General features: G+C 41.3%; 1 protein-coding gene across 27 annotated transcripts in view; it reads left to right on the top strand.

Moving 5' to 3' along the window:
- Positions 1-16,616, top strand: part of Lrch3 (leucine rich repeats and calponin homology domain containing 3) — a 99,772-nt gene that overhangs the window by 56,368 nt on the left and 26,788 nt on the right. For 11 of the 27 annotated variants that reach the window (XM_087576182.1, XM_087576177.1, XM_087576170.1 and 8 more), the window contains exons 7-12: positions 4,422-4,515; positions 6,016-6,136; positions 8,265-8,413; positions 10,767-10,843; positions 13,402-13,453; positions 15,952-16,002. In XM_087576182.1, coding sequence (XP_087432308.1) covers positions 4,422-4,515; positions 6,016-6,136; positions 8,265-8,413; positions 10,767-10,843; positions 13,402-13,453; positions 15,952-16,002 — 544 coding nt within the window. Of the gene's footprint in view, positions 1-4,421; positions 4,516-6,015; positions 6,137-8,264; positions 8,414-10,766; positions 10,844-13,401; positions 13,454-13,988; positions 14,139-15,951; positions 16,003-16,616 lie in introns of all 27 variants that reach the window. The other 16 variants (NM_001371838.2, NM_001371837.2, XM_087576172.1 and 13 more) reach the window with 3 other exon arrangements.

Genomic DNA, 16,616 nt, shown 5'->3' with positions numbered 1-16,616 from the left:
TGGCAGCAGTAGGAAGATTACTTCTTTACTTGTGGAGATGGGGATTAAATTGAGGGTGCTGGTTAGTTTTTGTCATACTTGACACAAACTATAAAGTCATTTGGGAGCAGGGAACCATAATGGAAAAAATCCCTCCATAATAGGATTTGCCTGTAGGCCAATCTGTGGGGTTCTCTTGTTTACTGACTGAAGTAAGAGTCTCCAGACTAATGGGTAGTGCTCCCCCTGAGCGCGTGGTCCTCACTTGTGTGGAAAGCAAACCAGTAAAGGGTGGTCATTCTTCCATGGCCTCTGCTTCAGTCCTGCCTGCGGGTTCCTGCCTTGACGGCCTGTGAACGGTGCCGTAGGAATATAAACCAAATAAAAACAAGCCCTTCTTCCCCGTTAGGGAAACATTTCGGTCAAAATGTTTATCACAGCAATAAAAAGCAAAGTACAGCAATGCATATGCCAGGCAAGCTCTCAGTCATTGAGCTATGTAACCTGCCTCCCAAAAGAATTCTTCTGGTGTGGCCTTTGTCCTGCTCCAGGTAGCTCTGACACTTGGTCACCTTGGCCTGACTCTGCTGTGTTGAAACACACAGGATACATTAAGGTCTGTGCTTTCAGACAAATCTTAAAAAGATTATCAATGAAACATTGTATTCATTGTGCTACTTTACCAACTTTTGTGTACTGTGAATTGTTAAATATTAAGTTAGGGAACGTTTTCTTCAGATAAATTTATAATTATACTGAGCTTTTACTTTTTGTTTTGTTTTTGCTTTTAAGTTAAGTGATCCCTGTGGCGGGCAGGCCGGAAGATAAATATGCTTTTTCATGTATGTAGTTCATATTTTGGGCAGATAGAACTTTATATTATTGCCTATAAAGTAGGACCTTGTGTTTGTTATTAAGAAAATAAATTTAAGTTGGTGGTGGAATACACGACATCAATCGCAGGCTCGGGAGGCAGAGGCAGGCGCAGGCAGGCCTGAGGTGTAAGCTAGACGGGTCCACAGAGAGTCCTGGACAGCCAGAGCTACACACAGAAGCCCTGTCTCAAAAAAAATGAAGGAGAAAAGAAAAGAAAAGGAAAGAGGTTTATTGGACATACTACAGGGGTAGCTGGCTGATTAGGAACAAGAGTACCACCCACCTGAAATCACCCTTATCAATATGGAATGTGACAAGTCTTTACAGCTGCCTGCGCTCACGTGCAGGTTTGCTTGTTTTACAAGTGAACCGAAATGTTCCGTCTGTTTTACAGATGTTAAGTGATCGTATCCAGTTGTCATCTTATGTTCTGGTACATCATGACATGACTTTATAACTCATAAAAATTATATTTACGAACCAAATTGACTATCAGATGAGCACTGTATCTTAGCCAGACACGCTACTACATGCCTGTAATCCTTTCACTTGAGAGATGGAAACAGGAGGATCAAGAATTCTAGGGCAATTTGGACAGAATGAAACCCTGTTGTTTTTTTTAAAAAAAAAAAAAAAAAAAAAAAAAACCAATGCCAAAACACCATTTATTTTAAATTTACAATTTAAAGTTGCGTTTCCACTTAGGAAGATTTATTAAATAAAATACTAATGCACTGATTTTTAAATTGTATTTATTATTTTTTAGATTTCTGATTAAGCTAAAAGTATGTTTAAGAAGAAACAACAGTAAAGGTATAAGTCTCCTGAAACTGTATCTCTGGGGCTGGGACAGCTCAGTCGAGCTGAAGGACTTGAGTTTAGACAGACTCCTAGAATCCATTTAAAGCCTGGGCATGGCAGCTCACACTTGTAATCATGCCCTGGGAAGGCAGAGACAGGAGGGTTCCCTGAGCTTACTGCCAGCCATTCTAGCCAGCTCAGTGAGCAAGGCAGTGCTGGGAAATAAAGTGGGGAGCAACTGAGGAAGACACACACACACACACACACACACACACACACACACACACACACGGATATCCTGCTGATCACAGAGACTATAAAAGAAAGAAGTTGGACTTCATCAAACCTAGGAGCAGCTATCCATCCAAAGAAAGTGTTAGCAGTCATGGCCTGGGGAAAATATTTGTCTGGAACCTGTATCCAGATGTACAGCAAACACCTACAACTTAGTAACAAACCACCCAGTGAGAAATGGGCTTGAAAGACTCTTCACAAAAAGACTTTATGGTCAATACACACACAACAAAGTACTCAATATTGTTGTTAGTCACAGAATGCAGATTAAGACACTGGGTATCCAGATAGAGCCACAGTACAAGAAAGGTGACAGTGAGTAGAGCCACAGTACAAGAAAGGTGACAGTGAGGCTATAGAGCAACCAAGGTGCTCAGACACTGTTTACAGAGATGGAGGGTCGGAGCTCAGTGCTCTAGCGGCTCTGCTGAGACAGGATTTTAGACAGTAACCTCTACCAGGTGGAGTGTGTAGTTCTGCGAGTTAGCCACTGGCATAGCCAGCATGCACCACGCTTCCATTTCCCTCCCCTCCATCAAAGCTACCCAGCAGACAGCTGACTGCTCCTGACAATCTGTTTGGCCTGTCTCAGGGTCTTCCATGAGCTGAGTCAGAATGTGGCATCTTGCACTGCTAATGCTTAGCAAAAGATCTGAGATTCTCTGATGGTTTTATATATATCCTTAGAAAAACTCAAGTTTCCATACCAATTTAAGACCTAAATACCTCAAAACATTGTTTTTCCCAAACAACAATAACAAGAATTAATTAACTACAGAGAAGTGTATGAGAGCGTTCTGGCAAATAAAAATGTCTTCTGTTGTGATAGAATTACAAAGATACAGTATTTTGTTAAGATTATCCTGCTAATATTTAAATGTATATAAATTTTATTTGGAAAAATATTGTTAAAGATAAAAACAAGCCAAGTATGGTGACACACAAATTTAATCCAGCACTCAGGGACAGCAGCACATGGATCTCTGTGAATTCTGGGCCATCCTAGTCTACATAATGAGTTCCAGAACATCCAGGGTGGCATAGTGGACCCTATCTCAAAACATCATAAAATAAATAAAACTTAAAACAGAAGCAAAGGAAGGATGTAGAGAATGGCTATAGGCTTAAAGGACTAAAATTATAGAATAACAAGATGTCTGCAAAAGCAGAGTAGAGGCTGTTTCTGTGTGACTGGGAAAAAAGAGAATAGAGACAGCTTTGGAAATCCAGAGGAAGTGAAAAGAATCCCAGGAAAGGGGTAGAAAAACAGAAGACAGTAAGTCAAGCTGGGGGTGGGGGTGGGGCGTGCTGAGGGCATTCTGAAGATATTCTGGAGGTTATGCTTTTATGAATAAACTGCAGCACGGTGGTGGTGGCAGCTCGCGCCATCAGATCCAAAGAACCTAACGATACACCCGGGGTCCTAGAAAAATGGTAACAATCCCAGTCCCAAAATGGAAGGTGGAAAGACATCGTAAAGATTGGGGCAACAGTTAATGACCTGCAGACTAAAAGAACTAAACATAGACTTAATAAAACGGATGGGTATTTGATAAATAACCAAGATTGGCAAACCCTCAGCCAAATTAACGACAAGAAAGAGAGAGTAGGCATAGGAGTTAGAGATGAAGAAAGGGAGGTTACTACAGAGTCCAATAAAACATAGAAAATCATGGAGTACACTTGAAACTTATGTTCCCAAAACACAGAAGAGCTCTTAAGTGAGTAGACACACATGACCTATAAGATTAAGAGGGTGTAACAACTTAGGGCAATATCACCCAATGAGACTGAAGCTGTAATCAAGTCTCCAACAAAGAGGTCCAGGACCAGATGGATCCATGGCTAAATTGTACTAGATTAAAGAGCACTAGTGCTGTCCACTGACAGAGAAAGGACACTACCAAACTTACCCCGGAAAGCCTGGATTTCACTACTGCCATCAGCAGATGATGATGTTTTTATTTGTGTGAGGACGTTGTGTGTGAAAGGATCATTGAGTGTGGGGGAAGAGATCGTAGGGGAAATGGAAACAGAGGGCAGTGGAAGACCTGTGGTGAAAAGCAGAAAGAGGGTCAACAAGGAGAAAGAAAACAGCTGGGAGGGATGGAGGGCGGGGCATGAACCCCTGGTGACAAAGTGTGATGGCCCTGAGGATGGAGAGGCAGTAGTGAGATGAAATCCATTGCTTTGTAAACTGATGTTAAAAATGAGTGCAGTGAAAGCAAAATGGAACAGTGGTACTTTTCAAAGTGATTCCGATTTTGAGAGCTCATACTATTTATTCTGTTTACTTTGTTCCTGTTTGGAATTTTCTTCTTAAAGAGCTCAGAGAATGCTCACTTAACTCTAATATTTATGTGGCCAAGTGTCATGAGAGTGTTGGTTAATAAAAATGTGACTGGTTAATTTCAAATGCTACTTTAAAATTTTTAAACCTCATAGTAACAAGCACCACTTATTTTGGACAGCCATGAAGAACTGTACTCAGGCCGTCCTTACGGAGCCCTTGATTCAGGCTTCAATAGTGTGGATAGTGGTGACAAGAGGTGGTCAGGGAATGAGGTAAGTGTTCTGCTCCTGTGTTAAAACTCCTGATTTAGAAAAGGAAACTAAATTAACGGGAATATCCAAATTGGAATTCAGCTCATTAGGTAAAATAGAGAAATATCAAAGAAAGAGCAAAGCCCTACATAGTCTGAGAATTCTACACTGTTCCCTTTTCTAGCGTTTTTTGCCATGTATCTTCTTTCAGATTTGTTACCTCACCTTATGTGTGGGTATTCTGGAACGCTGAATAGGATTGAGGTGGTTAAAGCTAAAGCCTACTTGGCTGTGGTGATATATCTCTATAGTCTCTTAGGAGGCTGAGGCAGGAGGACCATGATTTGAAGATAGCCTGGCCTATGTAGTAAGTTCCAGGACAGCTTGCACTGCATAGCAACTGTCTCAACCCCATGAGAAGCCCTGACACCTAGAACTTGAGGGCCAGGATGATCTGCAGTGGAGATGGTGATAGGAGGGGTGTGCTGGAGGCTGGGAAGGTACACGGGACAAGGGGCCAGAGCTTTAAGTGTTAGCTCAAACATGGAGTCCTCTCAGGCAGGCCCTGCCTGGAATCCCACAGAAGGTGGGACATCTTAGTGAGTTCATTCCCATGACACAAATTACATGGGTGTTTGTTTTGATTAATTAATACTATTAGATTTTCCATCATTTAAAATTACTAAGATATATTTAAACTATTAATTAAATGAGGACACTTTTACGAGAGGGGCTGATAACAGACATTTTATAACATTGTGTCATTGAGTCCAAAACAGAAGCCTCCTGCAGTAGTGCACAGTGCCTTGAATGCCTTGAATCTTAGTGTCAGGAGGCAATAGCAGGTGGATCTCTGAGTTCAAGGCTAAGTAGAACTATATAGTGAGTTCCAGGCCAGTAGAGTAAGACCCTGTCAAACATAAATAAATAAATAGTAAGTCAAAACAAAATTAAATCAAAACTTACTTGAAATTTTTACTTAGGTATATATGTATATATGCATGCGTGTATTTGTGTATATATGTATGTCTTTGTAACATTGCAATGTGTGTGTATATATACATGTATATACATGTATATATGTATGGATAACTTTTTCATTTACTTGTTATTATATATACAGCATTCTGCCTACAGGCCAGAAGAGGGCACCAGATCACATTGTAGATGGTTGTGAGCCACCATGTGGTTGCTGGGAATTGAACTCAGGACCTCTGGAAGAGCAGCCAGGGCTCTTAACCTCTGAGCCATCTCTCCAGCCCCTATGTGTAGATAGTTTATACCTATGTATAATTACTTACAGTTCTGAATATCATTCTATTTTTGTTAATTGTGGTAAAGTTTGCCTATTTAAAGTACTTTTTCAGTTTCATTAATTGTGTTCATAGAATTATACAATATTTACTGTCAATTTCTAAAACTTTTTGCTTTTTCTTCTTCTACGTAGATTATAGTTTAAATTCCTGTACTGTATGTTGTCTAAATTGGAAAAGATATTTTTTAATGTTTCTGCTTTTTAAGCCTACAGACGAATTTTCGGATCTGCCTCTTCGAGTGGCAGAGATTACTAAAGAGCAAAGACTGCGGAGAGAAAGCCAGTACCAGGAGAATCGCAGCAGTGTGGTCGTCACGAATGGTGGAGGTACACATGACTCTGGTGGCATTCAGAGCCTTAGAGTTAACTTGTTATATAGCAGGGTCTTGTGACCCTGACTGACTCAACCCCTCCCTCACGCAGCCAAGGGTGACTTTGAGCTTCCGATCTTCCTGCCTCATCTGCTTGTCCCCGCACCCGGCCCTGGGGTTACGGCTGTGTCCCACCGGTGACACCTGGCTTTGTAGTGCTGAAGACTGAACCCAGGGCCTGGTGTGTGGTAGCTGAGGACTTTACCACACAGCCCAGCTCCAACCGTCACGTTTTTGTTGTTGTTTAAGGGAGTTTATTCTGGCTAGGTTCTAGAGGAATCCAGTCTCTGTGGTGAGGAAGGCAGTGCAGCAGACTGGAAAGGACGGCGACAGGAGTAGGAAGTTTCTTGTCACCTTACCTTTTTAAAGAGGCCTTTGTCACACACTTTTGTTCACTTCTCTGTAGATCCCTCACTCTTCTGAAGACTTCTGTTTATGTGACAAAAAAAAGTTTGCCATTTGGATAGAATTCACTTTCTCTTTATTTTCAATTTATAATTAAAATCATTTCTCTTTCATGTTTATTTCAGGGGAAACTTTAGGAAGGACAGTATATCAGAAGTAGGTCTGTTCATCTTGATCTTACAATTTTCGGAAGTAACACTGTCTCTTTTTAAGATTTTCCATTTTAAAGAGTTTTCTTGAGCTCTTTCCGCAATCAACTGTGTTTGCTTGTATTTATTTTTAGCTTTTTAAAATAGTTATCTATTTATCGTCAAGGAGTGTGCCACCACAGGTGTGGCGAGGGTGGGGGACAACTTGTTCTTTCCTTCCACCTTGCCGGTCCCAGAGATTAAATTCAGGTCATCAGGCATGGCAGTAAGTGGTTTTGCCTGCTCAGGCATTTACCTAACACTGAACTGAAATATAACTACACAATCGTCATCAAATCTTGACTGTGCTGATCTGGATAGTATGAAAACCTGGTGTTACTTTCTTGAGAAATATAAACTATTTTAGTTGGAAAAATGTTAGATCTTAATATACTTGTAACACAAATTTCAATTTAATATTAGCTGCACTTCGGTTCGGTTCAGTTCCGGCACAGCGGGGCAGCCTACAGCAGTGGGTTGGGGTTTAGTGCATTGCTGGAGAAAGGGCTTCACTGCAAGGCCTTTGTTAGAGAGCCATTCTAACTAGCTGTCGAGCATGGTTAGCTTCAACTCAGGAACGACGGAGATCCAGACGCTTACCAGACAACAATTATATGGCTGTATCTTTGGCTGCCTCCCTTTCCTCTTAAGTATCTCTTTTAGTGGAGGAGACATGTTGTTTAATAAGTTATAAGATATATTTTCCAGTCAGTGTGTGAGTTTTTAGTAAAGAACCTTGAGAAGAAAAATTCTTCAGATGATTCCCTTTCACTACAAATTGCTGCAAAGCATCCGACACGTTGGCCCCTAGCGAGCAATTTCCAAATAGGGGACCTTTGTTCTCTCTCTCTCCTTGTTTTTTTTTTTTTTAACTTTGAGTCACAGGAAGGCAAACAGTCAATAAGTTTCCTTTTTCTCCAACTCCAATTTCTTCTCCTGTGTCTTTTTTGTTGTCTTCTACTGTCTTTTGAGTTAGCTTACATTTTCTGAAAAAACAAACTCATGAAAAGATGGTACAGCCATCATTTTTTAAAAGCAGCCATTTTTCTGTCGCAGACTCAAGCTACCCTGTTTGATATACTACAGAGCCATCAGAGAGGATGAATGCTTCAATGGCTCACCCCGAGGTGTTCTTTAGGTTTTACAAGAGAAAGACTTGTTTCATTGAAACATTCCTTCTGCATACAGAACAGACACAGGAGAAAGGAAAATGTAATTTTTTAATATTTATTTATTTATAAATGTGAGTTCATTGTCTCTGTCTTCAGACACACCAGAAGAGGGCATCAGATCCCATTACAGATGGTTGTGAGCCACCATGTGGTTGCTGGGATTTGAACTCAGGACCTCTGGAAGAGCAGTCAGTGCTCTTAACCACTGAGCCATCTCTCTTAGGAGAGTGCAATTTAAGCTCTTTAATTTTGAATCTCTCTCTCTCTTTCTTTGTGTGTGTGTGTGTGTGTGTGTGTGTGTGTGTGTGTGTCCGTCCAGTGGATCATGATCTGGATCAGATTGACTACATTGACAGCTGCACTACGGAAGAAGAAGAAAACGATGTGAAACGGCCCAAAAGCCTGGACACGAGCAGTCTCAGCTCACAGTTCCTAGCGTACATTGAACAGCGGAGAATCTCGCATGAGGTAGAGTGCGCCCTTTTACCCTTTCTAGACACAGAAGTTAGTGTCCCCACTGAGAGCACCAAGTGATGGTAGGGGTCCCTGTCATTGCAGTGGTTTATTGTTTAGGCCTAATTGTTTCATTTTCCCTTCTGTTTTAGTCCTGGAGTTTTCAGATTTAATTTGGAAAAGTTTTCAGATTTTGGAAATCTTAAAAGCAATTCCAGTTTTATTCCTCAGATAAGCAGGCAGATTTCATTCCTGTGAAGAGGCAGTGAAAGGGGATGCAAACGTGACCTCAGGTCTGCGAAGGAGGCACATGGGATAGCACTGCTCATTGCTAGGTAGTTTTGCTCTCTAGCTGGTCTTTTTGGCTTGAGTGTTTTGCTTTTTTATTATTGCTAATTACAACTGTAATTTGATAGATAATTAATTAAACCAAAGTTGACTTTTGAGGAAACATCCAACTTACCCATAGACTATTAATAAGTTTAATTATACTGGTGCTTTTATCCTGAGTTAACAGAATATAAATTGTTTGCTATTAAAATTCTTGGTGTCTCTTATAATGAAGCATTGAATTGCCTAAAAAACAAGCAGGCATTCAGGCCCCATAGAGCCTCTGCCAATCCCTCAAGGGTCTCAAGTAGAATAGCATTCTTCAGTCTATCTAGTCAGCATAGTAAAATGGCTTCATTTTATGTGTGCTGTGTTGATGTCTGGAGTTTGTCCCAGGCCCTGAGCAGAGATTCTTTGAGAAACACTAGGGGCCTTTTTGAAAAACGATGTATTTAACTTTTAGAAATCACAGATCAGCTGCTTCAAGTGGAGGGTGGTGAGGAGTAGTAGCACTCCTTAAAAGAAGCCTTTGGTTCCTGTTGGAGGCTTTTGAACACAGTGGGTTTTGTTGCAGTTCAGAAGATACTTGTCTCTAAATTCAGATAAAATCAAATCCTGTAGCCAAGAGATAATGATAGACCAGCGATTGACAAAACTGCCTTGTGGTTTAAGCTGTCCATCTCTCTGCTGGAGCCAAGAGTTACTTTCTAATAAAATTTAAATTAACAATACTGCATAATGCTCTTTGGAGAAACCCTTTTCTTCTCCTGTCCTCTTTTTCGTTACTGACTTGAAAGCACATTAGTGTGTCTGGGTGAGGCGTCTACAGGCACTGCTTCCTGCCTCCTGAGGACTGTTGGACGGTTCTTTCCATGGCACAGAGTAGAGGCTCCTTGCAGCCATTTTAAACTCCAGCTACCTCGTGTGCAGTGTGTAGTGATTCTGCGGAGTGAATCTCTTGGTATTTTTGTGTCATAGCTTTCTAAAATTGGGTGTTTATAAAAGAGTGATGAAGCAATTAGCTTAAATTAGCAACCTGTGAGAGACGCTGACGAAGGAACCCAGCAGGTGCATAGGCCTGGAACAATGGCTTCTGGGGTCTTTTCTGTCTGTGTTTGAGAAAGGTCTCTCTACAGAGCTCTGGCTGTCCTAGAACTCATCCTGTAGAACAGGCTGGCCTCACTTAGAGAGATCTCCCTGCCTCTGCCTCCCTAGTACTGGGATCAGACATGTGTACCACCACCTCCCTGGTCTCAAAGGTCTTCCTTATTCTGAAAATATCACTCTGCTTAGTCACTCATTTATGTAACACAGTGAGACAAGAACCTTGTAAGTAAAATCCATAGTCATAGGTTTCACATAGTTATTTCTCAAAGCCTAGGTAACACAGCTTACAGTTTTGTTTTAGGGGCACTTTGTGTGTGTGTGTGTGTGTGTGTGTGTGTGTGTGTGTGTGTGTGATACATGTCACCACACATACCACAGTGTATACAGCGTGGAGGTCAGAAGACAATTTTGAGGAATTGGTCTTTCTATCCAGCTTTTTAGGCTCTGGAGATGAAACTCAGATTGCTGGATTTACACAGCAAGGGCGTTTACACACTGATCCATCTCACAAGCCCTTGATTTTGTTTTTTGAGATAGACCCTGCTATATCACTCAGGCTGGTCTCAAACTCATCATTCTTTTGCCTCAGTTTCCTGAGTGTGGTGTATAGCCATGTACTATCACGTCCTGTTAGCCTGCATGCTTTTAAACACAAAGCTCACAAAGAAAAATCCTATCAGAATAATTTTTTTTTTTGGTTCTTTTTTTTTTTTTTTTTGGTTTTTTTTTTTTTTTTTTTTTTGGAGCTGGGGACCGAACCCAGGGCCTTGCGCTTCCTAGGCAAGCGCTCTACCACTGAGCTAATTCCCCAACCCCAAGAATAATTTTTAATGTACAATTTCCTAATAGTCAATCTAGTTGAATATATAATTACAGCATTTTGATATATTGTACTTGTTTGTTTGTTTGTTTGTTTGTTTTTTGGATCTAGGGTTCACCAGTAAAGCCAATAGCCGTTAGAGATTTTCAAAAAACAGAAGACATGAAAAGATACTCACATCAAAACAGGTTTGAAAAAGCAATTTAACTTAATTCTTTCTTTCTTGAAACTTAGTAATAAGTGAATTGATTTTATTTTATGCAAATCCAAATATAATGAAGATGTTTGGCTTATGTGTGCCTTAGAGGCTGTTTAATACTAGATCCATCTGCATTTGTTCTAACACCATCTTTAAAAAGAGTAAACATTATTTGGTTCCGAATCCAGACCCTTACCTTAGAGTTAATTGATATGAAAGGACTTAGTAGTAATGAAATTTCATGGGGATAAGTGTTTTTTTAAACATAGAAAATTTAAAGATTTTCAGAAGCCCTATTATTTATTCCTTCTGCATATATAGTCTTTCCGTAGAGTCTTCCTTCTTCTAAATCAGCCCAATGCTGTTTCATTTTAGAATTCCAGAATGATTCTGTCAATAAACTGTATCATAGTAGTTAAATTTGGGGCTGTTTTTTTAGCCTTTGATCTTTGTGTATGAGTCTTAGGTTTGATATATCTATTGATATATCTATCCTTTTTATTTGTTTGTTTGTCTGGTTATTTGCTTTTCAAGTCGTGGTTCCTCTCTGTAGGTAGCCCTGGCTGTCTTAGAGCTCACTCTTTAGACCAGGCTGGCCTTGAACCCAAGATCTGTCTCTTGTAAATGACAGGAAGGTTACTGTGTAGCATCTGTCATTCATCCATAGATAAGTCTTTACACCAAACAGCTCATGTTGTCTCAGGAACTATGAGTAGATGGAATAAAGAAGATGGAGTTGTATTGCTATTCAAGTGTCACAGCTCTGGGGGAAAGGTGTCCTGGCAGTCAGAAGCCAAGGGATACCAAAGTCCCACCTCCCAACAAACCTCACAGGAGATTTATTGGCAAAGACACCAGAGAGGGCGTGGCTTCCTCTGCTCAGGAGAGAAGCTGGGCAAGAGGCAGGCATTATTTAGGGCTTCTCAGTGGCACAGCCTTCTAGTGTACCCTGCCTGGGACTGGAGGAGTTTTGTGGCCACTCTCCTGCCTTGAGGGAGGAAAAGGTCATTATGGCCATTGGAGAAGTCTGAGAGGTGAGGCCCTGGAATCAATCATCATAATGAAAAAATTCTTTTTTTCTATAACTGTAAGAATGATCTTTTACTGGGGGGAGGGTTCATTAATCCTTCTTGGCTGCCACCTTCCTCATGGCTGCAAGCACATTGCTCAGCTCCCCCGCCTGCTCTGTGTGCCCACCCTCCTCATGATGAACCTGAGTGTGTGCTTGTCCTTGGACACTTTGAGCAACTCCGTGGCTGCTGCTCTCAGGGCGTGAAGCCTCACACCTCCCGGATCCCTGATCATGTCCCTCATGCTCGCTGTGGCTGTGGCTGTGGCTGTGTCTCAGCCAAAGTCACTATAGGTGCTACTAGGGCTGAGGCACCCCTAATGTGAGAGACAGCATTAAAACACTACCTTCATGAGATGGAGTGGTACTGTTGTGAGAGACATCTATAGTGGAAAGGTCATGGGCATGAAGGGGAAGGGCACACCTGGAGGAACAGAGCTGCGGTGGCCCATGCACTCCACGCGATGCTGGGGGAAGCATCAAACACTCAGAAAATGCCATGTAAGGGTACCTGCAGACAAAGCTGCTGTGGGCATTTTCTCAGTTTAGGCTTCTTCCCAAATGACTCCAGCTGTGTGAAGTTGACATAAACACCAGCCAACACAGAGACTTTACAAAGACTTGAAATTTGTGCCCTTAGCATATGATAATATGTGTCCTACCAGAGAAACTTCAGGGAGAAATAGTCCTAAATGTTAAAGAGTTTGATTCCCTGAGTTTGACTTCTAGCACTAGCAAGAAAAAACTACTTTTGGTGTAGTGTCAGGTGTTGAGAGTTAAGTGCTTGAGCGTTCGCTTCTGTTTGCCCACAGCATCCTGACTTCAGTGAGGCATCGTTGGTACAGGCACACTTGACTGACAGAGTCTTGAAGCATGTATCCCTGCTTGGGGAAGAAGATAAATACCAAACTGTAAAACTGAGGGGAGTAGGCTGTCTGTGTGTTGTTAAGCATTGCCCAGGGCCTTGCCTCTCCCTTTAGAATGAAAGTCAGTAGGACCCTCAGTGTTACCGTGCTTTAAAGGACAGCACCCAGGTGTGCTGCAGCCCAGGTTCCTGGCGAGTAAAATGGCTCTGTCCATCAGAGGAGCTCAGTTTAGTAGGCACATGGGTCATGGCTATGCGTGTTGTCAAGAGATGTTGATGTTGGAGAAACGCTCTCAACCAGCTGTCCTCACGTCAGCTAGCCATCAGTCACATGGCATGTGAGCTGGGAACTCAGCTAGGCCTGGGATTTAATACAGTTTCTCGGGCTTAGATTTACAAAATGCAGTTCCTCTTTCAATGTAGACTTAACAGCTTGCCTGATTGACAGAAACTTATGTTTAAAATGGAAATTTGAGGGGTTGGGGATTTAGCTCAGCGGTAGAGCGCTTGCCTAGCGAGTGCAAGGAAAAAGAAAAAAAATGGAAATTTTACTTATTTTACTTGTCCCTCCTTACCTTGTCACTGAGTTCTTACTCTTCCTTGGGGGGGCCAGGGTTCCAGTTGAGCCATCATTGGTGTTATCAGTGCCACCAAGTCACAATCAGGTAAGATTGGTTCTTTTTTGGGGGGCTGGGGGCCAGATTTTGGGGGTTGGAGACAGTTTCTCTCTGTAGCGCTGAATGTCCTGGAACTTGCTTTGTAGACCAGCCCTCTGCCTTCCAACTGCTGGGATTAAAGGCATGCGCCACCGCCACCCAGCTTAGTTATTAGATTCCCCTTTGTTGTTTCTATTTCAATTTTGCAAAGCTAAGAGATGGCTTTCTTTTATAATACTTAAACTGGCATTAATTGTCAGATATCTATAAATCTTAACCGTTTGTCTTCTCAGTTCCTAAGGTGTGTGGACATGATAGTCCCTGCTTTTGTACATGTCAGAACAGTGTGAAGGGGAAAGGTTAAACATATATTCTAAATGTTAACACTGCAAAGTAGATAGAACTTGAGGTAGGAGTGTTCTTTATGTTGTTGCAGGTTGTTGACATGTTGCCCCTTGTCCCCCCCTTACATGTTGTTGACGTGAGTTACTGATATGACGCCCCTTGTCGCTTTTACATGTCTAAAATGAGACCTCTCTTGCAGCTTTCACATTCAGACTTGGAGCTTCATCAGAGGGGAGAGCAGTCTGTTGAGCGCGCTCGGAGAGAGGCACAGCTTGCTGCCCTGCAGTATGAGGGGGAGAAAATTAGGACCAAGCAGATTCAGAGAGATGCTGGCCTAGACTTTGTCAAAGTAAATCCTTTACCGTCTGTCATTGATGGGTCCTCTTGAAGTTAGGAGAAAAATGTTTATTCATTTTGCCATGACTGTCAGTTATTATTGCCTTAATTAGAGGGAGTTTAGATTGAAGATGGCAAATGCTAGGAGAAAACCATGAGAAAAAAAATCTACTGAAAACCTATCGATGCGTGTTAGAGCAGTGGGAAGAAGCAAGAGGGGAAAATGGAATAGAAAATAATCACAGTAATTAGACTGGTACAAAAACGAAGTTTAGTTGGCAGTGTTGCCAAGGGGAATTGGAAGCATCTGAGTTTGTGTGCACATGTGTCACTGTGTGCTGTCCTGGTCTGTTCTGTGTCTTCCCGGACCCCTCCTCCCTATGTGTATAATACTAAACATATCTATTATTAATTGTAATATTACTACAGCAGGTGCTGTACCATTTGTAATATAAGTAGATGGGAATTTCTAAATTGATGGGTACTGAGCAATGAAAAATCATTGAAGAGAAATTTGAAAACAAAGAAAAAAAGTAACAGAAATAAATAGGTGGGCCCAAAGCAGAGTTTTAATAAGAGTCCAGTTCAGGGCTCTGAAAGCAAAGGGGAACCAGCGTCAGAAGACAGATGTGAGCCTCAGCCGTGCTCCTTACCGCTTAATGTCCCATGTGCCGGATTCCCAGTTTTCTCTGCTTGTGTGCTTTGTTTCTCTTACAGAATAAGAAAAGTCACTTGAGATCATGGTGTAAGAAGACACACATGTGTAGCTGGGTTGGGGAAACAGACAGTGCTCTCCTAGCAGATATGAGCGCTCCTCTCCACCCTAGCACTGCTAAACAAAGTACGGAGCTGCACACCAAAATTCTAGCACTGGGGACATGGAGGCAGGGGCCAAAATTTCAAGGTCACCCTTGACTACCTGGCAAGTTTGAGATATGTGAGACACTGTCTCAAAAAAGAAAAACCAGGCATGGTGGCACATGCCTCTGTTCCCAGCCCTTGGGAGCCTCCCACCCTCAACAAAAGAAAAAAAAAAAAAAACAAATTTCCAAACGCTAGTTGTGTACAAATGTTTCTTTGTCAGAATAACAGAATTAATAAATTGTTATTAAGAAATTATAGCCAGGGGCTGGGGATTTAGCTCAGTGGTAGAGCGCTTACCTAGGAAGTGCAAGGCCCTGCGTTCGGTCCCCAGCTCCGAAAAAAAAAAGAACCAAAAAAAAAAAAAAAAAAAAGAAATTATAGCCAGGTGGTGGCACATGTCTTTAATACCAACACGCAGGAGGCAGAGGCAGACAGATCTTTTGAGTTTGAGGCCAACATGGTCTACAGAGTGAGTTCCAGGACAATCAGGGCTACACAGAGAAACCCTGTCTTGAAAAACCAAAGAAAACAAAGAAAAGGGAAAAAAAAGAAATTACAAATTTGCTTTTGAATATTGCCATTGCTAGTGAATGTAATGTGGTGGTGGTCTGAGTTGAGTTTCTATATACAGTTGAAAATACTTGAGATTTGTCTGACAGAAAGCTAATTTATTAGCCTGGATGTGATATGTAAAGCCATTTGAGTGAATAGTTCATGAGAAAGTAGTCACATGATATCTGAATGTGTACGTATAGGTTTTTAATGTTTTCTGTTAATGCTTACAGAAATATGATAGTATAGTTTATTGTGGTTCTTCATTTAGGCTAAAATGTTTTTAAGGCAGGAGCATGATCTCCTTAACTAGTAAATATAAAACTATATTGATGGGATCCATTTAATTAAATGCAATGTAAAGTCCCAGTGTGGGGATTCTAACTAGCTTCCTCTTTCTGGGGCTATAGCACAAAGTATCACAAAATCCACAGAAACAGCAGCCCCCTGGAAATGGTGAGGTAAGTCCATAGAATTACTTTTTCTTGGAATTTGTTATTTTGCAATGGAATAAAATGTTTGCCATGTGGTTATCATTTTTCAGTGATCAAACGTTTAAATAATCAAAAAGTGATTTTTGTAGTGGCCATATATGTGCCCATTATCCCATCACCTAGAAGACGAGTTCAAGGCCAGCCTAAGCTACATAGTGAATTCTGGACGAGCCTGAGCTATATAGAGAAATTCCCATCTCAAACCAACCTGTTCCCCAAAGTTGTCTTCCCCATCCCATTAAATTCTAAATATGAAGGAAAATAAGGTACAAGTTAAGGAAGGAGGTTATGAGAATATATAGGTTAAGGTTGTGTATACAACCATGTAGAGATTATTCATTCCATCCCCTCCTTCATCTGCAGCCTGAATCAACCCTTGATGGTGAGTGGTTTTGGTAGCATTTCAGCCTCGGCGCTGATTTCCGTTATAACTCATGTATGTTAGTTCTAGATCGTTGGCATAGAGTCATTACAAATATATGTTCAAAATTAATTGCTTAAACTCTTTAAATTTTATGTGCCTACTGGTCTACTAAAATGAAATCACTAAATGAATGTTATTTTACTGTAGTTGATGTTCA

The sequence above is a fragment of the Rattus norvegicus genome, chromosome 11, assembly GCF_021556685.1.
Source record: "Rattus norvegicus strain SHRSP/BbbUtx chromosome 11, alternate assembly SHRSP_T2T, whole genome shotgun sequence".
In the NCBI taxonomy this organism is placed as follows: domain Eukaryota; kingdom Metazoa; phylum Chordata; class Mammalia; order Rodentia; family Muridae; genus Rattus; species Rattus norvegicus.
This window is presented reverse-complemented; position numbering and strand designations above follow the sequence as displayed.